This window comes from Rutilus rutilus (genome assembly GCF_951802725.1).
Source record: "Rutilus rutilus genome assembly, chromosome: 1".
Classification (NCBI taxonomy): Eukaryota; Metazoa; Chordata; class Actinopteri; order Cypriniformes; family Leuciscidae; genus Rutilus; species Rutilus rutilus.
In genome coordinates, this window is record NC_140209.1 from 6,298,975 (window position 1) to 6,324,121 (window position 25,147).

Here is a 25,147-nt window from a genome sequence, read left to right on the forward strand (position 1 = left end):
CATACTTCCAGAGAAAACACCGGTTAATATAAATGATTTCAAAGTTTGAACATACAATACAGATACAGATTTAACTACTGTGACTTAAAAAATATTAAAATTAAATAAAACCACTTTTCCTAAAGTAGAACAGACATATTTATTTGTATGAATTAAATATAATGAATCCATATTAAAGCTATTAATGAGCAGTGAATGCTTTTCTCTTTTTCTTTTGTTGCTTGATCAATATTTAGGACACAGACCGCATTAGGTTTATTACCCACTGTCACTTTAAGACATCGGATCATGTCCAATGACATGCAGATCCAAATGCACAGATGCACATACGATACACTCAAAACTGTTTAAGACATAACCAACATAGTTTACGTGAATACTCTCCAAAACGGACATTTTGCCATAATGTTGTGTGTATTTGTCCATTCAGACACGAAAGAGCTCAATTCAGTACTCACACGCTGTATAGGTGTCTATGTGCATGGCTGCACGCTTCGGGTCGGGTGTGTGCGCACAGAAAACCGTACCCAAATAGATTCATTCTCCCAGACTTTTACATTTTTTAATGTTTTATGAGACATGCAGCGCATGTCAATCCATGTGCGGCTGGGTAGATCAGCACGTTACAGTACAAATGTGCATCTACCACCAACACAGGACATCAGTTCTGACTGGATCGCTTTCCAAATCGTCACTATCTAACATTTTTGTCTAGTTTTTATTCGTTGATGAAAATGTCAATAGATTTGTGTCATAGTTTTTGTCATGCAAAACTAGTTTTTATTTAGTTATCGTCTCGTTTTCGTCTGTGAAAAAAATGTTGAGGAAAATAATAAATTATTCGTCGACGAAATGAACACTGAACCAATAACTGAGAATGTCCCCACAAAACGTGAAAGTCTGGTAACCCTAAATTAGACTAAGAAAAAAGACCACAAATATTGAAATCTAAATGTATGCTTTACATTTACAAATCCAATGACTAATACAAATTAAAAAATATATTTAAATTGTACTCACATCAAACTCGGGGATTGTAGTCCTACTCGGGTTCGATGGAGGAGATGCAGGGCCGGCTTGGTGCTCAATAGTGTTAATTTCGTCACCTATTTTTAATTTAGTCTTAGTCTTAGTCTTGTGCCAAATGTCCTTGTTAGTTTTAGTCATATTTAGTCATTCACATATCTATTTTTGTTCGTCAAGTTTTAGTCGACTAAAAGTCTCGTCATTTTAGTCTAGTTTTAGTCAAAAGAAAACTCAAGGTATCTTAGTCAAGTTTTAGTCGACTAAAAGACTTTTAATTTTAGTCTAGTTTTAGTCAAAAAAGAACTCAATATATTTTAGTCTAGTTTGTCAAATTATATATATTTTTTAAAATAACACATTATTACTAAGATTATTACTGATAAACATTTCAGTAAAAAAAGTGTGTTTCACATATCTCAAACATTGGTTAAATGCCATAATTACCTGACAAAATACACTTGTTGAATGATTTTTGTTGAATGCAAATGTTAAACGTGTCTGGTTTTCAAATTCTGATTTAGGACTCGAGCTTGACTGCACATCACATTTTTTACTTTATTGATACTGCTTTTAATCGTAATGCAACGGACTGGTCATCGAGACATAAGCTGTCATGTACAATAAAAGAGCCTGCGCAGCAACAGGAAATATAATTTAACACAAAAAGCCTGTCTAGACGGTGGACTTCCGCTCAGCATTTTTTGTTGTTGTTTTTATTGTTTGTTTTTTGAGCGGCGTGTGGACGAATTCTTTCTACGCACACACTATTTTATTTCTTGATAACAGACCGCTGCTAACACCGTTGCCATGAAAAACAGAGCGTTGCCATGAACACAAGATTCTAACAGTAGAGACGGAGCGCACTATTTTCTTTAGCGGAAGCAATACAATCGTTTTTAAATCAATAAACTCCTTTTTAAATCATAATTTTGTCTCAAATTATTGATTTGTTTAGTAGGTAGAAATGTAATAAAGGGGATCCGAACTCATTCTGAATATTTTAAAGGTTTAACGTTAACCCTCTGGAGTCTGAGCGGTTTTCTGGGCCCTGGAGGTGTTCTGACATGCTCTGACATTTGTGCTTTTTTCAGTTATTTATAAACATGTTAATGGCAAAGGTGTAAATTCACTCTATATAGCACAAACAGGGCTACCAAAATATGTGATCACCATGCATGTATATTTTTTTATTTTTAAGAGAATAATGCTTATGCGTGGTTATTGAAAAAAATAAAAATGAAAGTTGCTGAAATAAGACCCCAAAACTCATAATAAATATGCATGAATAAGACTTTTGACTAATGGATGTTCTTCCTTCGAGTTCTGGCTTCAAAATTATGTGAAACTAGTCTTGCTTTATCGTTCACATAAAACCATACATTGATTTAAATTGATGTAAAACAGGTTTTGCTTGGAAAGCCAATATGCGAGTGGGCGTGAACGAGGAGTGGTTTACACCTTGGAATGTCCAATGTCCCACCCACTCTGCATAATTAGCCATTCATTCAGGTGTGACTCTGACTGACTGAGCCACAATGCAAGGACAAAAGATTTATTTAGAAGAAGACTTATATTGACCATTTAAGATTTTGCTTACATCTATCTTGTAAATATGTTTTGCTATTTTATTAAAAAGGTTACAATTACAACAATAATTACAATTTCAACAATATTTCAAGTGTACTCTTTCTTTGTAAAAAAAAAAAAAAAGATTATAGGCCTACATTTTATCTATGTATTCATTACTTTGAATATAGCCAACATTGGAACGGCTAACATCTTAGTTGATGACTTTATTTTTTACAAAAATAGTAGGCTATTTTATAGAAATTGCTAAACAAAAGCTTATTTGACGAGGCAGTATATTCTACAGTAAAAACTGTAGCCTACCCAATCTACTAAACAAAATGTTGTCTTTCATATTTCGCCTGACTGTAACGTTGTTTTCATGAAATATTAGTGCATGTTAAAGGGTTAGTTCACCCAAAAATGAAAATTCTGTCATCATTTACTCCCCCTAAAGTTGTTCCAAACCTGTATGAGTTTCTTTGTTCTGCTGAACACAAAGGAAGATATTTGGAAGAATGTTTGTAGTCAACAGATCTCGGTCACCATTGATTTCCATAGTAGGAAAAAAATATACTATGGTAGTCAATGGTGACCGAGATCTGTTGATTACAAACATTTTTCCAAATATCTTCCTTTGTGTTCAGCTAGGCCTGGGCGAAAAATCGATTGAATGAATTAATTCGAATTTTTTGTTGCGGACGATTTAAAAAATAAGTAAATCGAGTTTTTGTGTAATGGCGCATTTTTGGCTCCCCGGAGCTTCCGTAGCATTACTTTCACATAGCAGTGTATGGTAAGCGACAACAACAACATCATAGCACACACTAAACAGCAACAGCAAGCGACAACATGGCTACCGGTGAGAGTGGGAAGTTTGTTCCCAAGAAAGGAATAAAATCATCTGTTGTTTGGAACTGGTATGGGTTTGCTGCGACAGACGTGGAGCAAGATACCCCACGCTGCAACATTTGCCTAAAGCCCATCGCAATCAAAGGCAGCAGTACCACAAACCTATTCCAACACCTGAAACAGAGACATCCTGCCGAATATGAAAAATGTCAGTCTCTCCGAGACGAACAAAACAGCAGTGACCAACAAACCTTAGCTAAAAAAAAACAGCTAACTGTAGCCGAATCCTTTGCACAAGGCACCGCATATGACAGGAAAGGGGCGTGGTGGAGAACAATCACCGAAGCGGTCGCTTTGCACATAGCCAAAGACATGGTACCCATATATACCGTGGAGAAGACGGGGTTTATTAATTTGATTAAAACCTTAGACCCCAGATATGAGCTACCCAGCCGCAAGTACTTCAGTGAAGTCTCCTTGACCCAGCTGTACAACAGCACACGAAAGAAAGTCAGCAGAGAACTGGAGGAGCTGTCCTTTTATTCGGCAACAACCGACATGTGGTCCAGTCGGACTATGCAACCTTATATGAGTTTAACGGTGCATTTCATTAACAATGCGTGGGATTTGCGGAGTATTTCCCTCCAAACGTCATACTTTCCCGAGGACCACACCGGTGAACTTGTTGCCAAGGGACTGAGAGACGCTCTCGACTGCTGGAACCTGTCTGAGAATCGTCTATGCTGCATGACAACTGACAGCGGCACCAACATGATTAAAGCCCTGAGAGTGAACGGGTGGCCAAACCTCCAATGCTTTGGACACAAACTACACAACGCTATTGGTAAGTCTAACAATAAGTAAAATAAAATATTCAATTTTGACAGAGCACAATATCCTCATCCAAACCGCAGTCAAGCTAGATGACGCTCGTCTTTACTACTACTACTGTCATTTAGCAGACGCTTAAAAAAAAAAAAAAAATCCTATCCTTTTTTTTTCCTTCTTCTTTTTTTTTCAGTCAGCCAACCCAACATTTAGTAAAAAAAAGACGAGTGTCTGACTACTTGACTGCGGTTCATATACCGTTTAAAAAGTTTAAGTGCTGTACGTGATTTATTAAAATAATTGTTTTTTAAAATAAGCCAAAAAAAAAAAACGGCAAGAATGTTTCAATATGGCATGTCCATTTGATCTCTATTTGATTCATAAAGACAGTCGAATGGATTGTTTTATAAAATGGATTCAAATTTCTCCACAAACTGCACATATGCTATAGTAAACAAAAATTCTATTTGTGTATCTGTCTGCATTGTGTGAGTTTTGGAATGACAAAGTTTTGAAATACAGAAGAAAAGAAATCATTTTTAGATGGATGTAGACTAATATTTATTAAAGTCCCCAGTAGTGATGTATGTCTTTGTGTTTTATTCTTTATCATACAGAGAATGGTGTTAAGGATCCCCGCATAGATCGTGCAATTGGAGTTTGCAAAAAGATAGTCGCTGCTTTTTCCTACAGCTGGAAGAAAAGAAGAGAGCTGGGTGTAGCTCAGTCAGAGCTTGGCCTTCCCCCTCATCAGCTAACAACAGAATCCCCAACCAGATGGGGCTCCCGCCAAAAGATGATCGAGCGATTCCTGGAACAGGAGAAGGCGATAGCCCGTGTCCTGGGGTCTGATGTTAAAAGCCGCCATCTTGTGCCCTCTTGGCAAGACATCGAGGTTTTGGAGTCAGTAAACAGGGCGGTTAAAGCACTCCAAGACTTTACGGATGCGCTATCAGGTGAAATGTATGTCAGTGTCTCATACATCAAGCCTGTTATCCATCTGTTCAAAACCAGTCTTTTGCAGCCTGAGGACAACGACACGAAGCTTACCAAAACAATAAAAAGGAACATACTGGGATACCTTGTTGACAAATACAGTGATCCTGTCAAGGATGAGCTCTTGGACATGGCCTCTCTGATGGATCCAAGGTTCCGGACATCCTACATCGACCCAGACAATGTGGAGAAAGTCAAAAGAAGAGCTGTCAGTGAACTTCTGTCTTTCCCTACTGACAAAAGCACACCACAGCCTGGTCCAGTTGTGCAGGTGGACCAGAAAGAGGCAAGGGCTCAGCCAGACCCCAAGAAGAGGAAAAAGACCTTAGCAACCTTCTTCAAGAAGAGTGTTGTGCCAACCTCTGACCAGTTGGAAGAAGCTAAAATAGAGACTGAACTGGCAACCTATCTGCTCTTGCCAGAGGCAGACCCTGACACTGATCCACTGCAGTGGTGGAAGAGCAACGAATCCAACTTCTCAAGGCTCAGTCACCTGGCCAAGAAATACCTCAGTATCCCAGCAACAAGTGCCCCATCTGAGAGGCTTTTCAGTGTGGGGGGAGGAGTTGTCACATGCAGCAGAGCTTGCCTCAAGCCAGAGGCAGTGGACAGGCTGATTTTCCTTGCCAAAAATGTTTAAATTAGTCATCATGTTCATGTTCTGCACCTCAACCAAAATGTGATTTTTCTTTCCTGTTCATACATTCAGGGACACAAATGGCACGATTTATTTTTTTAAAGCAAAGTTTGCACTTTATCAATTTCAGTTGGAGTTGATGAATTATTTATTTTGCACATTTTGTACTCTGCTAAAATTTTGTTTACATTAGTATTTCACCCAAGACAGAGGTGTTGCCTCTTTATGTTATTATTTAAAATTCTATGCAAAGTGCAATTGAAGACAGAGTATTTTTTCTGTTTTTGGTTTGAAAAATTTAATTCTGCTAAGAGTAAGATGCAGTGCATGTTCATCCCATGTATCCCTGTATGTTGTTGCATTGTTTGGGCTAGATACACTGAAAAATGTCACTGTCTAGTTTTCCTCAGATTTGAATGTATTGTTGATGCTTTAGAAAATGGTGCTACTCTCAAGGTGAATGTTTGTCTCCTAGACTACAAAGTGTGACTTAAAACACAGCTGGGACTTTGATTCCAAGAGGGTGTTCATTTATTTATTATTCAGCCCAGAAATGGGGGTTACATTTGTCTTGCTTTTGATTAAATAAAAGCAAAATTTGCTTTAAGTTGTCTGCCATTTGTACTTATTGCTTTCCTTAATAAGGAGAATCGGAAAAAAATCGTAAATCGAATTAAAAAAAATAAAATCGGAGATTTTATTTTTAGGCCATATCGCCCAGCCCTATGTTCAGCAGAACAAAGAAACTCATACAGGTTTGGAACAACTTGAGGGGGAGTAAATGATGACAGAATTGTCATTTTTGGGTGAACTAACCCTTTAATTTGCCGTTTAATACGTTGCTTATACAAATAGCCTACATTTTATTTCAACATATTTCAGTCGATTTTTACTCATCTCAGTCTAGCAATACAGTTTGCTAAAACAACATCATTCATTCACAAACTCGATATAAATTTAACTTCTGGCAAAGATGAAGTTGATGATATATAGGCTTTTGACTCGCGATCTTCGCAGTAAACGCACCGGAGAAATGCACATTTATTAGGCTACATAGTTTTTTTGTTTTGGATGGTTTTGTTTAGAACCAGCTTTCTGTAAATATATTTCGATTTTTTTTTTTAGACATGTGAGGCGAGTAGGCTACGGGTTCATGATGATCTCCAGTTCAGACCTTATGTTGTGATTGCCTATATTTACTTTAAATCCAGGAAATTTGTTAATGAAAAAAATATTAAAATTAAGATACAACTGATACAAAACGAAATTCGTTTTAAATAAAGGATTTGTACTTTCTGTTTTGAGGTCTCTGTGAATGTTTAAAAGTCTTTTAGTGCTTAGAGCTTGCGTCCATAATGGAGAACTGTCACGTAATATTGTTTTTTTCCTCATAAATGCGAACATTAAGTAAAACTTACTCCGAAATTGTGTCCTCGGCGGAATTCGCTCTTCAAAATGCTGCCGTTCGTCGTCTGTTACAATCTTCCTCTGAGGAAACAACCCGGTATCGTGCATTCTTCCTCGCTGTCCAGAATCATCTGAAGGGCGTCTTCACCGGAGAAACGAGCCATACTCAAAACGCGATGAACTGTCAGTAAGTCTGATAGAAACTGTGTTTTTATGGCATTGATCGGGGGGGCGTATGCGATGCATACTATATCACCTAAACTATTTACATGTGAATCGCGCCGGGGGCGGGGCTGCAGCAGCTGATTATAAAGATAATGAGGCAGAAGGAAAAACGGTACCTCTCCTTGCTTTCAGACAGATTACATGAGTTGAAAACATTTGTTTTTTATATAAATTACTTCATTTACAAGAAGAGATTTCAAGCTTCATAAAGACATATCTCACGTGTCTGTGTGAGAAGTATTCGCTGAGTTATGGTTCATTTTCGGACGCGTTTCAGAATGGTCTTCACGGACAGAGAGAAGGCAGAACTCGCATCACGTTTATTTTTCTGGCTTCAAAATTATGTGAAAATAGTCTTGCTTTATCGTTCACATAAAACCATACATTGATTTAAATTGATGTAAAACAGGTTTTGCTTGGAAAGCCAATATGCGAGGGGGGCGTGAACGAGGAGTGGTTTACACCTGAGAATACAATGTCCCACCCACTTTGCATAATGACTCTGCATAATGAGCCATTCATTCAGGTGTGACACTGACTGAGCCACTCCATCCGTTATGATGATATGAAATGAGATAATAATAAAAACATGAAGCCGTTTGGTGCGTTTTGCTTTCATCCAAAATATGATACAGTACATTCAAACGCGATCGCGCAGCAAAATATGATACATTCAAACGCGATCGCGCAGCACAATATGATACATTCAAACGCGATCGCGCTCAAATATAAAACATTATGGTTACCATATACATATCTACGTTTGAGCAGATATCTACAAACACAGTAACAGTAAACACGGGTCTAAATATTATAATATTCCCCATATATCTAGCAACAGTTCAACTGCAACGTGACATTTATGCAACAATAACAAACTAATATGTAAGAATTTCTTACCTTACATCTTTCTTGTCTTCAAATCGCGTTCTTCTTCTTCTGAGGTAGCCTAAATCCAATGTAAGCTCAGGCACGTCTTTCAAACTCGACGAAAAGTGAAGTGAAGTGTTTTGTTGTTGAGGTAATGAGCGCGATCGCGTTCCATGTGGAGATTTGCATGTGAATTTCTTTTGTGCGAGTGGGCGTGGCCAAATTAACTGTAATGAGCAAGCGTTTGAGAAGCTGGACATCTTGTTGGTTTTATACAAATGACTTAAACAGAGAATATTTGTTTTCGTTTTGAATCCGATCATTTAAAAGAACACACTTAAATGTTTATAAAGGTATATGGCTCATAAATGTGACATGTACTGAGTTTTGTTTCAGTTTATAGACGTGCTCAAGAAAAAAAAGTTCACCGCGACAGAGGCAGAACGCACACCCTGTTTATTTTCTTTATTTTACAAAAGCACAATGTTTTGATTTGATTGTAAGTGGACACAACAGAATCGACTGATGTAGAAACTCCTATGGAAAATCAAAGTCAACAGAGTATTTATGAGTTTCTTTTACACTGATAAAAAAAAAAGCGAGCTGGTATCGCCGGCGATACCGTCGACCTCAGGGGGTTAACAGCTGATGAAAAAGACGAAAATGAAGAGAGATTTTGTCTTGGTTTTCATTTTATGCAAAACATTTTCGTCTCGTCTTTTTTCGTCAACAATAATGCATGTTAATTTAGTCTTAGTCAGCGTTTTTGGACAGTGGTGCAGTCTTGCCATCGTCTCGTCTTAGTCATGAAAAAAAAAGGTCGTTGACGAACATATTTCATCTCGTCTCGTCTGACGAAATTAACACTAGTGCTCAATATGTTTGACCTCTTCCTTACCGTTTAACCAACGCAACATATTTGCGATGTCATTAAGCCATGTGATAAAAGTACCACGAAACAAGTCTCCGGGTGAGTAGCCGGTCAGTGATAGTAACTATAGTAACAGCATGAGAAGACGCGCTCTGTTGTAGTCAGCGCTTGGTTGGTTAAATTTTCCATTTTCTAAGCAAGTTACCCTAATAGGCTAGTAATAAATGAACACACATACAAAAATGTCTTTCGTCCTGTAAGCGTCCTGGAGAATATTTCTGTACGCCCTAAACACATTTTCTATCGTCCCCAGGACGATAGGACGCCATTAGTCTCGAGCCCTGATTTAAAGCCAGTTAAAGTTATGACTACTCTACACTTTGAGCTTGTGAAGTTTCTACAGACAATGCAACGGTTGTGAAATGACGTCACATTCTGCTGCAGCTTTTTTACAAACACAAGTTCAACATATAACAAATAGCCTAATAATAATAATAATAATAATAAAAAATAATCCACTCCACCTAAATGCTAAACGCTTTTATTTTTATTTTTCACAGTGTAATTCACTTGAGCGTGTGTTTCTGGTGTCCCACTTTCACATGCGCATGAATGGAAGTCAGTGCAAGGAAAGGTCTAGTGTGAACGGCCATTAATAATTAAGTTTTTAGTAAAATATAATATCAATCTCAAAGTTGGTGCCAAAATATGGCAGAATTGTATATTTTAATGTTAATATTTTCAATAATTGTGTCATTGATCAAACATATTTAATAGTTCTTGCTAAAGAAGCAAGGGATTTGTGCCTATAATGTTTAAAAAATAGTAACTGGAAGAAAGGCATCAAATTATCATAATATTTTAGAGCAGTTGTCTACTTTCTACCATTACATCAGGGCTCACTTTCATGTCCTTTGACTTAATATTTCTCTCTTTGAGTTATTTTGATGTACTGAAAATTAAATTGAATATTTTTTCTTTCATGTCAGACCTGATGGAAGAGAGCGAGGAGAGTGAAGAACTGAGTGAAGTGGAGGAGGAGAGTGAAGAACTGAGTGAAGTGGAGGAGGAGAGTGAAGAACTGAGTGAAGTGGAGGAGGAACATCATGTCAAACCTGGAGGAAAACCTGTTAGTCGTTCAAAGACTAAACAGACATTTTTAAAGAAAAGAAGAGCTAAGAAATCTTTGACCTGCACTCAGTGTGGAAAGAGTCTCACAACCAAACGAGGTCTTGAGATTCACATGAGGATCCACACTGGAGAGAAGCCGTTCACATGTGATCAGTGTGGGAAGAGTTTCACACAAATAACAAATCGTAATCAACACATGAGGATCCACACTGGAGAGAAGCCGTTCTCATGTGATCAATGTGGGAAGCATTTCTCAAATAAACATCATCTTAAAAGTCACATCAGAGTTCACACCGGAGAGAAGACGTTCTCATGTGATCAATGCGGCAAAACTTTTCGTCATGCATCAGTCTTGAAGGTACACCTGAGAATTCATACGAAGGAGAAGCCGTATTCATGTTCTGTGTGTGGAAAGAGTTTTTCACGGCTGCAATATTTACATACACATGAGAAAACTCACACTGGTGTGAGAGTGTACATGTGCTTTGAGTGTGAGAAGACTTTTACTGCAGCGAACAGTTTAAAACTGCACCAGAGAATTCACACTGGAGAAAAACCTTACAAGTGTTCACACTGTGACAAGAGATTCAGTCGGTCAGAACATCTTAAAGCACATGAGAGGATCCACACTGGAGAAAAACCTTACATGTGTTCACACTGTGACAAGAGATTCAGTCAGTCAGCAAATCTGAGATCACATGAGATGATACACACTGGAGAAAAACCTTACAAGTGTTCACACTGTGACAAGAGTTTCAGTCAGTCAGTAGTTCTGCAAAGACATGAGAGGATCCACACTGGAGAAAAACCTTTCAAGTGTTCACACTGTGACAAGAGATTCAGTCGGTCAGAACATCTTCAAGCACATGAGATGATACACACTGGAGAAAAACCTTACATGTGTTCACACTGTGACAAGAGATTCAGTGAGCCAGCAGATCTGCAAAGACATGAGAGGATTCACACTGGAGAAAAAGCTTACAAGTGTTCACACTGTGACAAGAGATTCAGTCAGTCATCACATCTGAAAACACATGAGAGGATTCACACTGGAGAAAAACCTTACAAGTGTTCACACTGTGACAAGAGATTCAGTCAATCATCATCTCTGAAAAAACATAAGAAGATCCACAGCAGAGAGAAGTCGAACAAAACTCACCTAAAGCTACACACGAAGATCCATGCAGTAGAGAAATTACATCATCACAGTCTGAGATCACGGTAAGTAGTTTATTTTCATGTGCTGAGCAACAAAGTCTCTTCTGTGTAAGTTAGGCACACAATCACCCTATAGCCAAATCACTCCTCTCCACCTATAGCTGGTGTGTGGTGAGCACTGGACACTTTGTCGATTGATTGATATCTATTAACTTGTGTTGAACCAACATGAATGTCTAATTTGTCAGTTCAGATCAATGAAAAAAAAAAACACAAATTCGCTCTCTGACAGTAGGTGGCGCTCATGTAAAGCAGAAATACAGCACTATACAGGGCTCTAGACTAAGACTAAATAGTCACATTTTGCGACCTTTTTTAAGAGAGAGCTGCCATTTCTGCTGCATACGAGAAACATCACACAGCAAACGAAAGCAGAATGAAACCAAGCTACTCGTCTGAGCTGTGCAGCGCAAACAGTTTATCAGCTCGGAGCAATACTAGACAGCGGTTTACTCGTGAGCCGATCTCGATCACGCAACAACATTACTACACAGAGCTGGCAGATCCATTAAGAAAGCATTTTAAAGGGATAGTTCACTCAAAAATTAAAAATTAGCCCATGTTCCCTTACAAGAAAGGTTCTCTCGTACTGCGTTGCAAACGCTATGGGAAACTCCTTTCTCGAGAATTATAAAAAGCAGAGGAGTAAGTTACCTAAGTCTCTAATTCTTTGTTTCGAGGTAATGAGGGTGTGTACAGGTCTGCGTTTCTCCGCGTGGATCATTAGCATGTCAATCGCTCATGCGCGCGTGGGCGTGGTCACAATGGAGTTAATGAGGACGCGTTTGAGAAACTACATGCCGCTGCTTTCATATGGATTGCTTAAACAGAGAATATTTATTTTTTATATAATTTACATACTTTAAAAATAGAGACTCCAAGCGTTGTATAGACATGCGTTTCAAGTCTGTGTGACAAACATTCGCTGAGTTACAGGTCATGTGATGTCGCGTTTCATAATGAGTTTCACATTGAGAGAGACGGCAGAATGCGCATCATGTTTATTTTCTTTGTTTTACGAAAAACACATTTTGTTTTTATTATGAGTGCACACAAATAAAAGAAGACATTTAACAGTTTTGAATGATGTACAACACAAGTATGTAAAATCCAAATCAACAGAGTATTTTAAATCTCTTTTACACTGAAATGAAAAAAAGAGCAGATCACGCCGGCATGATTGCCGACCCCAAGGGTTTAAAAGGATAGTTCACCCGTACTGCATTGCAAACGCTATGGGAATCTCATTTCTCGAATTATTGAAGCCTTTATTTTAAAACGCATTGCAGCTGCACAGCTAGAGCATCATAGCTCGAGCACTAGCAAGCTGATTGGCTGTGCTGCAGCAACTGCACAAACCTATGGCGAGTTGCAGAGATGAGCGGTCCAATCGGAGCGCCAAAATAGGCATGGCTGAAGAGTATAAATTCAGAGAAAACTCGCCATATGACAGATTTAATCTCCTTCAGTTCGAGCTCTGTATCTCACCTCGTCTTTCTCGAGTCTTTCTAAGCCTTCTCGCCGTCGAGCACCCCTTCAGTGGACCAGCTTCAGCGCCGTCATTCCTCGCCCAAGCTGATCGTTTCCCTGTGATATCCTTTACAAGCTTTCTATCTAAAAGAGCAGAACGCTTGTTTCAAATGCCACTCCCCATCTGAGAATTCTGCAGGATTCCCCTTCATGGGTTGGACGGTCATACCCAGTGTGCTGTCTGCCTCTGTCCTGAGCACGCCGAGGCAGCACTCACTAAAGACAGCATGCACGTATCGGTGCTTCGATTCAGGCTCGCTCTCACTACTTCAGAGAGCGGGCCCACCCATCTTCCGCCCATAGAGCCCCGTAGGAAGCGGCGCAAGCAGAGGATCCACGAGTGCGTGATCTGAGCGCCTGCACACCGAGTCCCTCCCCACGTGCCTCGCCTTCACCTTCTTATACTTCTCCTGTATTATTCACAAAGAGTGACCATTGCCCCTCTCTCCAAGCGGCTGTACTCGGTGGATCTGCAGAGGACCTGGATGATGCAGTTTCTGTGACGGCGTCTGATCGGGCTCTGGCTTGGCATGCCATCCCAGAAGTGTCAGATTGGGTGATGAATATCATAATGAACGGTTACTTGCTTCAATACACCCCCAGGCCTCCGCGCTTTTGCACTATAACTTACACTTCGGTAGGGAGCACTATGGCTCATGTCCTCAACTCCGAAGTATTGAATCTGCTGGCAAAAGGGGCTATCGAGATAGTTCCCGCATCATAAAGCGAGTCGGGCTTCTACAGATGTGACGTTCTGAAGGAAGACTGCGGCCTGAGACCCATTTTAGATCTCAGACATGGGCCCCATGGTACGGCCATTTAGGATGCTTACGACCATCACATCCTGGTGCAGATCCGCCCAGGAGATTGGTTCTTCTCAGTAGATCTAAAAGACGCTTTACCCCCATCACAGGCCATTCTTGAGATTCGTCTTTGAGGGGCAGACATATCAATACACTGTCCTACCACTTGGTCTGGCTCCAGCGCCTCATACAATCATGAAGTGCATAGATGCTGCTCTGTCCCCCCTAAAACAGCGGTCAATGCGTATTCTGAACTACCTCGACGACTGGCTCATACTGACTGTGGAGTCCCATACTCACAGGGCCTGGCTCCTTGGCCATCTCAAAAGCCTCGGGCTCAGGGTAAACTTTGGCAAGAGTGTGCTATCCCCCAGCCAACGGATCACATTCCTGGGAGCAGTTCTCAACTTGTTCACATGAGAGCATGGCCCATGCTGGGCTGGGCTCTGTCAATTCAGCGGCTCGCCGCGTCGTTCAAACTGGGCTTCCGTGTACCCCTCAGTTTCGAAGGGTTTTGGGCCTTATGGCTTCAGCATCGTCAGTACTCCAGCTAGGCCTACTGCATATGCTGCGCCCCCTTACGAGGCGTTCAAGCCTTGTAAATATCAGGGTAAACCAGCGCTGTACCAGAGCTCTGGCCCCCTGGAAGGTCACCAGCTGGTATCAGCTACATAAATCGCCATGACGGTCTCAGGTCTCGCAACTTGTTCATAACAGCCAAACAGCTACTGCTATGGGCTCACGCCAACTTGCGCTCACTCAGGGCAGCTCACGTAACAGGCACGGTGAACGTGGGGGCAGACATGTTATCTCGGGGCAACGTTCCCCCAGAGAAATGGTCTCTCCACACCCGGACGTTTCTTTTGTTATGGGAAGTCTTCGGCAAGGCAGAGGTAGACCTCTTCACCTCAGAAGACAACTCTCATTGCCCAACCTTCTTTTCAAAGAAAAGGGACGCGCTGGCCCACGAGTGGCCCAGCCTCCCCCTTTATCCATTCCCTCCGGTCTCGATGCTCCCTCAATTCATTGAATGGATCAGGAACACAGAGTGCATAGTCCTTCTTGTAGCCCCCCTCTGAAGAACCCAGATTTGGTTCCCAGAGTTGATGCAGCTGTCCATGACAACTCCGTGGCCGATTGTTACTCACAGTAACCTAGAATTGTGAAACATTATTGGATAATTCTTATAATTGACATTTCTCTGGGCCAATCGGAACCTTAGCACTTTTTCTCTGGGCCAATCGGAACCTTAGCACTTGCGTCAGAATCTTGAAGCACACAGCGTCAACTGAGCTCGGCTCGCAATTGGATGAGACGCCTGGCTACCGTGTGAGTCTAATGGAAACTCGCGCATGAATTTTCCTGCATTGAACTTGTTTTAGCGCCCGCCAAAGTGAATTTTTGTCCTGACAAAGTCTTATTTGATTGGTAAGTAATGTAGATGAACGGCTGCATTTGTGACAGGGCGCATGTTTATGTGAGAGAGAGAGAGAGAGAGAGAGAGAGAGAGACACTCGCGCATTCTCTGTGTAACGTCTCCAAACTAGGCGCTGTGTTGCTCGCTCTCCCTCGCACATATTAACGTTAATCAAAATAAATCGACACGGTGGTAAAAGGTCGGAAGACCAAAGTTTCATATGGAGCATTCTGAGATTTTTTTTTTTTTTTTCTTGAATTACCACTGGGTGTGAATTGTGCTAAATAAGTTGCCTTATCTTCTCGGAAAAGCGTTCCGGACATTCAGCTGACATAAAACAACACTTTAATTAAACGGGAAAAAAAAACTATACAGTGATGAAATGTTTTCTATGTTGACACAAATCTTGGATGTCCATGTCCTTACTGCTGGGATAATCACACAACGCGCACAACACGTCCAATTCGCGAACTAATGACTCATTTGAACCGATTCATTTTAATGAACAACTGATCTTTCCAGCAGTGAACTCAGGAGACGTCTGAATCGGTGTATAACTAATCAGTAACACTTTACAATAAGGTTCTATTTATTACATAAATTATTTAAAAAGTACAGTTTGCTAACTCAAGCTTAAACTTTAAAATAAATAAAACCACTTGTTTTGTTTTTTTAAAGCATATGACTACTTTTTTCCACACAGTGCTATGAAGAATCGATAAGAGAATCGTTAAAGAATCGGATTGATAATCAAAATCGTCAGTGACATTATTATTGATTAAATCTTATCAATTCCCATCCCTATGTGAAGAGAGTAAAATTATAATCAAACATTAAAGAACATACATGAACATACATGATGAGACAAGATTAAAACATTTTGCTAACATGAGGTCTTGTCACTGTCAGTCTTTTTACACCAGTGCAAAACTAGGGTATGTAGATTAAGACCACTATTGATCAGCATGCATTGATTAATCCCATGTAGCAAAAAAACAAAAAGTTAGTCTGCGTGAGTGCTGCTGAGTTTGGTTCATTCTGTGAGGTGCGGCACCCGTTTGCTATTTATTTACAGTGTGCACGCAATGTTCCTGGACGTGGACGCGCGCATCAACATATTGCTCGGGCCTGCTCCTCGTGGTATTGGGGTTGCGGCACAGGCGATGAAACACAACAACAGGTGACTTTTTAATGCTTTTAAACCATTCATGCGCGACAAGACAAAAGATAACTCATTGTCAGTGAATGTCCTCCTGACACACACACACACACACGACCCACAGATAGACGCGCGCCAGTATCAAGTTCTCTTTCGCGCTAGAACGAACAACATGACAAAATGTCCGTTTTGTCGAGTATCCTCACAAGAACAGTCTTAAATGAGTTAAATAAAATCTTAAATGAAAGTAAAGAGTAGTGAGAGAATGGGATGCGTGAGATCGTCATTGGTTCTAAAGTGGCAGCAGCAATTCTCTCTGTCAGTAAAGTTAACCAAAGGACAAAGAAAACAGAGACAATTATTAACTGCTCTTGATTAAAGAATGCTTGTAGCTATAATAAGGATTCATCTTTATTTAGTTTATAATTTATGCAGTGCGAAATGTTTTGATAACCTTATTCAATTTCTGTTTCTTACATAAATATGACATTTATAATGGGTTTATGTAAGGTTTGTTTTAAGTTCACTTAAATTAAAAGTTGTCATATTTTTTGAAACCTAATAAATTTAAAATTTGTGGGGATAATCATTTTATTTATTTCTTAGAAGCCCATAATAAATAATAGTTTAGCATCCAAATAAATCGCGAATATGGAAAAAAAAATGATTCGAATTAGAGAGTTACGTGAGCGCAACGCCCCTTTCACTTTCGCTTTAAATTATTTCATTTTGGCTTGTTTATAGATTTTTTTTTCATTCTTGTTTTGTTCTGAATATCATTAAATTTAAAGGATTTATTGAGGAATATTTTTAGTGTAGGCTATTTTTTAAAGCATACAGCAAATGATAGTATGCTATTAATAGGTTAAAATTCTTACAATGGTTATTGGTTAACCAGTTAATTAGCATCCCTGTAGCTTTAGCTAGATCAAAAGAGTTTTTTATTATAATTTTTTTATTCAGTATTAACATACAGTACACTAGATCAAAAGAGTGCAGAACAAACTTTGCGTTGCGATCTCGTCACGTGTAAACCACTGCACGCTGACCTATTAGATAGAGAGATTTATTTATCCTTTCCGAAAATTGTTCTACACCATACAGTACGTCTGATACATTTATACATTAGACAATAAGACAGTTTAACAAGACAGAATACAACAGATTACAAAACAGAATATACAACAGAATTTCCCTCACCCACCACCCCCCACCCCGCACCCTACCACACCCCCACACATACACAGCATCAGGACAAAAGACTCAAACCCCACTACACATAACTAGGATAATAAATGCAGTTGTGACAGTCAGCTGTATGATGTATGAACCAGGTCCCCTCCCGCGGTGGCCTTCATACCCTTTTATGTGGTGAATATCATTTCCAAGTCCCCCTACATTCTGGTCCATTATGATTTAGACTACTCTGTTATTAGTCTCGGGTCTCCCCGGACACCTTCAGAGTTGTCACTGGCGAGTAGCACAGCGTTTTAAAATGGGTTCCCATAGCGTTTGCAATGCAGTACGAGTGAACTTTTCTCGTAAGGGAACGTACTTGCGTTACTTGCGTAACCTCGGTTCCCGAAGAGATAAGGGAACGAGTACTCCGTTGCCTGCCGTGCTATTTCGCTTATATCAGGTGCTTCGCTTCTGTCGATTTAAACCTGTCATATGGCAAGTTTTCTCTGAATTTATACTCTTCAGCAGGCTTGCAAGGTGCCAAGTGCTCAGATTGGATCGCTCGCCTCTGCAACTCGCCATAAGTGTTTAGCTCACTCAGGGTGGTCTACACTAAAACTGCAGTGTCCGTCAAACACCATGTAAAAGTGAATTTTGCATAACAGGTGCCCTTTAAGTCACATGATCAATGTCACTTTTTTTAACATGTGATTAGCCTAGTTCAGAGTCTGAAATATTAATTATTCCTCTCGCATCATGTCTGTTAGAAATTAAACTTGTTTGTTTTTAGCAGAGCTACCAGAAAGCATCTGGAAGGAGAGGACAGAGAGAACGCCAGTGATCCAGAATCTGTAGAATGAAACACACTGAAGAACAAAAAGGTTGGTGTTTACTCTTGATTCCTCATTCATTCACCATGATGAAGAACATGCTGATGCTCACCAGATTTACATTGTTTCATGACCAAACTAGTTTTATAACACACATCATCTTCTTGACTTTAAAATAGAGCGTAATCGTGCTCAGCAGTTGTTGAACAGATTTGATGGGATTAAAAAGACTATTGAACTCATCAGTTATCTTGACTTTGAGCCTCACTTTTCATTTCACTTTTGTCTCTCATTTGAAATCTCACTTGATTTATTGTTTCTTTTAGATCTGATGGACGTGAACGAGAAAGCAATAACGGAAGCCAAAAAATCTGTTTCCTGCCCTCAGTGTAAATACGCTTCACATGGAAAAGTCTTAAAGTTTACATAAGAGTTCTGCCTTCTCTTCTGAAGAAGAGCACCGGAAAAAAACACCGGAAAAAGCTTCTATGTTCAGGGAGCTGAAGAAGAGGCCGTAACTCTTTCAACAGAGACATGAATCTGAAATTATTTTTAACTTGTTCATTGTTTGAGATCTGTCTCTGTTCGTTTTCACTTAATTAAACTCAATTAAACTAATTATCATTTTATCAACAGCTTATTGTTATTGTCCTGTTTAAGGAGTTCGGTCTAACACCGAACTACTGAGGTGCCTGAGCTGTGAAGGGAAGCCCATATAAGGATGGCACTTCTCTCCATTTTTCAGTTCCTTTTTCTCGGCGCCAGCGCGGAAAACGTCATACTAAGACACAGACATCCCAGGATATTGCAGCTGTTGTCAGAGAACTGTCCGGGGGATTAAAGAACATTACTATTACAAGTTCCTCTGCTGATTAGGGGCTGTGTATCTCTTGAGTAAGGGCTTTGTGTCTGTTATAACCTAATGTGCCTTTCATAACCTAATGAGCCTCTCATAACCATGTCAAGTCAAGTTATCCTCATTTATATAGTGCTTTTAACAATGTAGATTGTTTCAAAGCAGCTTTACAGAGATAAGCGTATAATTTGTGGTAACAGAGATTGTGCCTTTCATAACCCAATGTGCCTCTCATATCCAAATGTGCCTTTCATACCCTTATGTGTCTCTCGTATCCCTGTTCCTCTTTTTGATATGATTGTCAGCCATGCTGCTTCTAATTACAATGTAACAAGGCAGGACCTGAATTCAGCAAGAATTCAAGGCTATATAAGAAGACTGATGAGGACTCATCGCTCTTCCTTGCAACCAACGGCTGATACGCCAGCATTTATCAGATGCAAGAAGCTTTAAGCCTAGCTATTATCTATCTGTTAGTTAGTACTCATTTATAAATCTGTAACAAGTATTCCTTTCATTTGATTCTTTTTAATAAATTTGGTTAAAACATATATTTATTTACGAGTTCCAAGTATTGTGTGCGTGCAACTACCAAACCACACACATTTAAACTTTTATTTTAATAAAACACCTCAACGGAACATCTTGTCTGCATTCTAATCGATGGCCTTGGTGGTCACAACCTTTTAAAGACCAGTCAAATTATACAGTCCTTTCCCATCACCAATACACTCTCCCTTTCATTATCATCAACATACACAGCGAAGTACACAAAATACTCGTTACAACTAACAGTAAACAAATATACACACCTTTTCAGTGGATGCTTAATAAACTGGTAAACCGTATATCCGTAAAATGACTCGATGAGCTGTCATAAAGAGCGCGCTCTCACTGTCATCTCTGCCGTGTCCAGTCACGTTAGTCCTGTTGCTCCGGAGAGTGTAAGCTGGATCACAAACAGTATAGATCCATCCTCGATTAACAACGAGAGTAAATGAAGACTGATATGTTCATTCTTACATCCAACGACACCACAATCGCTTAGGAGACATTCTTGTCTACAGCTGCTCAAGCGTCGAACAATGGCGGACTCTGTGTCCAGCTCACTCAGGGTGGGTCTAGGCTCAAACTGAAGTGTCAATAGCCCTCAACCTCAGAATAAAATCCCCGCAGGACTCCCCTTCGGCCATCACCCACATATCCAGGTGGGCAGCCCTTGAATACTTCAGTGCAGTGCAAGCACATAGTCAGCGAGTAGGGCACCCGAAACTCTTGCCTGTATTGTCTGGAAAATGCACTCCACTTCACAACACCTAATTTAGATAAAATACAGAACAATATTTAATAATTTTGAAGAAAGGCATTAACATAGTACAGAGTCATACAAGGAATTTCTTTTTTATATATTTTAAACATACTATAGGAAAATGTTAGACAAGATATGCATGAGTGTTATTGGCTTTCTCTGTAAAGTACCTTAGAGACTTACTTTGTTTATGAACAACAAACTAGTTAAAAAAAGTTTGTCAACACAAACTTTAATTTGGCTTGAAAAAGCCTATCCTAAAATCCTTCGAAGTAGTTTTAAAAGCTTGAAGGTTTTCATATATATATATATTAGGGGAGTAACGATACTCGTATTCGTATCGAACCGTTCGGTACGAGGCTTTCGGTTCGGTTTTCGGTACGCATTTTCAAACCGAACGGTTCGTTGTACCATTTTTCCTGCCGACCAAAATTTGCTTATTTCAAATGTAGGCGCATGGCAAGCGCGCTCATAATGTAAGAGACGCCGGCGCGACCACAACATTGTCCAACATCAAATGGCAAACGGAACGAAACTGCTCATTATTGCGTGGTTGAAGGACCGTTTATCAGTTTGGACCAGTGCAGCGCGAGCATATTGTCTATGAGCGCGAGGCGATCATGATCAAGCGACACTGTTACTTACTACACACCGCTAATAAGAGATCCGGTAAAGAAAGCATTTGAATTTTCCACAGATTAAACATTTACATTTCTCCGTTATTAACGGATCAAACAGCGCTGACGTGGAAACCAGGAAGAAACATTGTGCCTTGAATGAACCTTTCCACAGATCAGCAACATTCACTATGGATATCTGAACTAAAATAAACCTGTTTATTTATATATATCATCCAAGTGGATGCTGCACATTGGTGGTGGTTGAGGAGATTCCCCCTTTCATGTAAAAAGCGCTTTGAGTAGGCCTGCCTAGAAAAGCGCTATATAAATGTAATGAATTATTATTATTGTTATTATTATTATTATTATTAATTATATATATAAATATATATATTAGGGCTTGCATAGACTAGTCGAGTAGTCGATAGATCGACTACTTCAACCACTAGTCGACGCTGTCGGAAACAATTGACTACTCGAGCGTCCATTAAACATAAATGAATTAAAAATGGCTAACGTCACCAACAGACACCACGCGTCAGATGTGTGGAAGTATTTCATCAAGGATGACAAAAATATTGTAATTTGGCCAACTCTGCAAGAGGCCGTTCACATATTGCTTCTAAAAACGTGTGGAAAGCGCGCGCGGCCGTGCCGCTGTCTTCTACAAGCGCTTGCACTCCCGTGGCGTCTGTCGTTGCTATGCAACCAAACTGAGCTCTACATGATGACGACGAAGAGGTATCATTCAGCAAAGGATTAATTTATTTCTAGCCCTTGCATTAGCTTTACTACTAGATATATTTCTGGAGATGAAAAGGAAAAACCCGCCTGGAAAAACTAGCGCACCACGTCCGTTGCTTTCATTATGAGCGCGCTCGCCGCGCGCCTACATTTGAAATAACGACCTTGAGCGCGAAAAAGACGCGATATGTGAACGGCCCCTAGAAGCATTTGGCTTTAGACTGTTACATGAAAAATTTAAAATGAAATGTCAATTATAATGTTTTGAGAGTTTACTTATGTAATTGTTGCATTAGGCTATGAATTAATAAATGTTTATTGATAAGTCTAGCTATTTCATGTCTTTTCATTTACAGTAGCATAAACGACGAGTAGTCGAGTAACTCGAGTATTGTTTTGATAAGAAATCGACTAGCAGAAATCAGTAGTCGTGCAACCCCTAATATATATATATATATATATATATATATATATATATATATAGCCTACTACAATATTACATTTCATTTTTTCCAAGGAGCTAAGGTCTTACGGGGTTGGAACAACATGAGGGTGAGTAATTACTGACAGAATTTTCATTTTTGGGTGAACTATCCCTTTAAACCTACCCATCCCCTCGCTGCCTGAAAGGCGCCGTTGGGGGCTTAAAACACCAAAGACCTTAATCCACGCCCATCCACATATTTCCTAACCAATCTCCTAACCACTTTTTGTTAACTTTTAATTCAATCGGGCAATGGTTTTACTTAGCAAGCTATTTAATATTATTTAATACCCTATTTAATAAAATCTAACCAGAAGAGTCTTATGATTTTATCCATTCTATCCAATGTGGTTGTTAAAAATTAACTCTAACTTTTCCATTACAACCTCAAACTCGACGTCAACGCAGAAAGGGTCACAATAAGAAGTCTGTAAATAAGAATGCAACTGATGAACTGTCTGGTTTGCTAAAACATATAACCATCTAAAAATATTGTACTGAAATAAAGGAGTTGCTGTCCATCTCTGTCTCGCTCAAGTCACATGAGAGAGCAGTGACTAGGGTCATTGTCCACAAATACAAAGGAACTGTTGTATCGTCGGAGAACAAGCCACTGACTGGACAGATGCATGTTTGTACAGGAATAACAGGACTACACTTGCTGGGATCAGCAGTTGTACATGTGACATCCGGATGCAAGAAGCTTTAAGCTAATATCTCTCTGTTAGTCAGTACTCATTTTGTGAATTTGTAACAAGTGTTCTTTTCATTTGATTCTTTTAATTAATATTGTTAAACATTTATTATAATCTTTGACTGGACCTTGGATTCTTGGGTACGTGTCGCATTCTTCTATCTGGATCAGGAAGATCTTAACTGGAGGACAACAAGAGGGTGAGCATTCTTTTGATATAAGAATAATCACTATGAGATCTGATTGATTAATAAAGCCTAGCCAAAGAGACAGCTTACGACAGGGTTATTGTTGTATAGAGAACACGGTTGAAGAGTACCTAAAAAGGTAGACTTATAATATGAAGGGGACATCTATTATAATTATATCATGCTGGTCATAATTATTCTTTTAAAAGAATACGAATTTGTATAGACTGATCGCCTAACTCTTGAAGACACGACTAAAAGATAGGCTCTTAAGTTACCGCGGGATTATCTCTATGTCCTGGATAGGATGTATGATAATTTGGAACGGTATTAATCGTGAAAATCTATCACAACCTATAAAGTTCCGTATTAATTACAAGGTATTGCTACTGACTTATAAAGCCCTAAACGGCTTAGCTCCAGTCTATTTAACGGATCTTCTATCGCCCTATAATCCATCGCGCTCTTTAAGATCACTAAATTCGAGGCTTTTGGTCATACCTAGGATATCCAGATCCACCAAAGGAGGGAGAGCATTTTCACATTTAGCTCCAAAACTCTGGAATAGTCTTCCTGATACTGTTCGTTGCTCAGACTCGCTCTCCCAGTTTAAAACTAGATTAAAGACGCATCTTTTCAGTCAGGCATTCATATAATATTTTTAATCTTACAGTTAAATCCGGTCTCTAGTTCATAAACGCCAGATGAGAACTGGCCCCTGCAACGCCAGCTGACCTATTAGAACCATGAGAGAAAAGTATTTTATCTCCCCACTGGTTTGACCAGAATTTTTTATCAGTGTCAACAGAGTGAGTTTCTTGGAGAAAAAAACATTGTGCAGGCAGGACCCTGACAGTACCATTATTATGAAAAATAACCTTACTTTTAGTTTGTATGTACTTTAAATGAAAATACAAAACTAGTATGACTTTAATAGTGTCAGGAGACATTTTTATCTTTAAAATAATTGATTTGGTTTTAATGATTTTTTTATTTTATTATTTAGTTCAAGTACAGACATTTCAAGTATAATGCAATAAAAAACAAGATGAATAAACATTGTAAATACAGCTCAAAATGTGTAAACCAGAGAATAACAATAACAACTAAAGTATAAAATGAACATAATACAAATAAATACAAAAATAAAAGTTTATAATATCAAGACAGTTATAGATATTTTCAAAAACGTTTTGTTTTGTGATCTCATGTTTGAAAGTGTTTCAAAGTATACTGTGAGATCAGTGTTATAAAAGGTATAGGAGGGTTTGAGTTATTTTTGTCTTATGAATATAAAACTTCGCCAAAATAATTTCATTATATAAATTTGTTTTTCAGAAAAATATGGGTTTTGGAAACATCTGATCTGCAATGAACAAATGTCATTTCCTCCACTGCTCCACATCTCAATATACAGATGTTTTTTTTTTTTTTGAAAACAGAATAACTTATGCCACTCAAGAATTGTCTAAGATCATTTTTGTAATAACTAGTTTTATCAGTTTTTACTAGTGCTGGGCAATGATTACAATTTTTAATCGCGATTTTTAGTATTCCCTTTACACAGTAGCAATAAAATATTTCTTGTAAATCTCAACTTAAAAATTAATGTAATCAAATCAAATATTAAACCAAAGCTATTTGCCACTGCCAGGGCATTACCTTATCCACCATTATCTAGCTTGTTAAACAAGTTAGCATCAAAGT

The 25,147-nt window shown here is 39.1% G+C and overlaps 3 protein-coding genes across 7 annotated transcripts in view; 2 read left to right on the forward strand and 1 right to left on the reverse strand.

Moving 5' to 3' along the window:
* Window positions 1-19,952, forward strand: part of LOC311298519 (uncharacterized protein) — a 42,527-nt gene extending 22,575 nt beyond the window's left edge. Inside the window, exons 3-6 of one of the 3 annotated variants that reach the window (XM_084421522.1) lie at window positions 10,268-11,630; window positions 16,453-16,557; window positions 18,506-18,596; window positions 18,872-19,952. In XM_084421522.1, coding sequence (XP_084277648.1) covers window positions 10,268-11,630; window positions 16,453-16,557; window positions 18,506-18,575 — 1,538 coding nt within the window. In that variant the 3' untranslated portion in view covers window positions 18,576-18,596; window positions 18,872-19,952. The remainder of the gene's footprint in view (window positions 1-10,267; window positions 11,631-16,452; window positions 16,558-18,505; window positions 18,597-18,871) is intronic. The other 2 variants (XM_084421523.1, XM_084421524.1) reach the window with 2 other exon arrangements.
* LOC311302609 (uncharacterized protein) overlaps window positions 1-25,147 on the reverse strand; it is a 495,915-nt gene that overhangs the window by 258,276 nt on the left and 212,492 nt on the right. The gene's annotated exons all lie outside the window — the stretch shown is intronic.
* The window catches only part of LOC311302813 (uncharacterized protein), a 273,934-nt gene that overhangs the window by 177,917 nt on the left and 70,870 nt on the right, over window positions 1-25,147 (forward strand). The window contains exon 1 of one of the 3 annotated variants that reach the window (XR_014629671.1): window positions 23,344-23,452. The exons of the other annotated variants lie outside the window; for them this stretch is intronic. The gene's annotated coding sequence lies outside the window, so the exon portion shown is untranslated. Of the gene's footprint in view, window positions 1-23,343; window positions 23,453-25,147 lie in introns of those variants that run through there. 3 annotated transcript variants of the gene reach the window in all.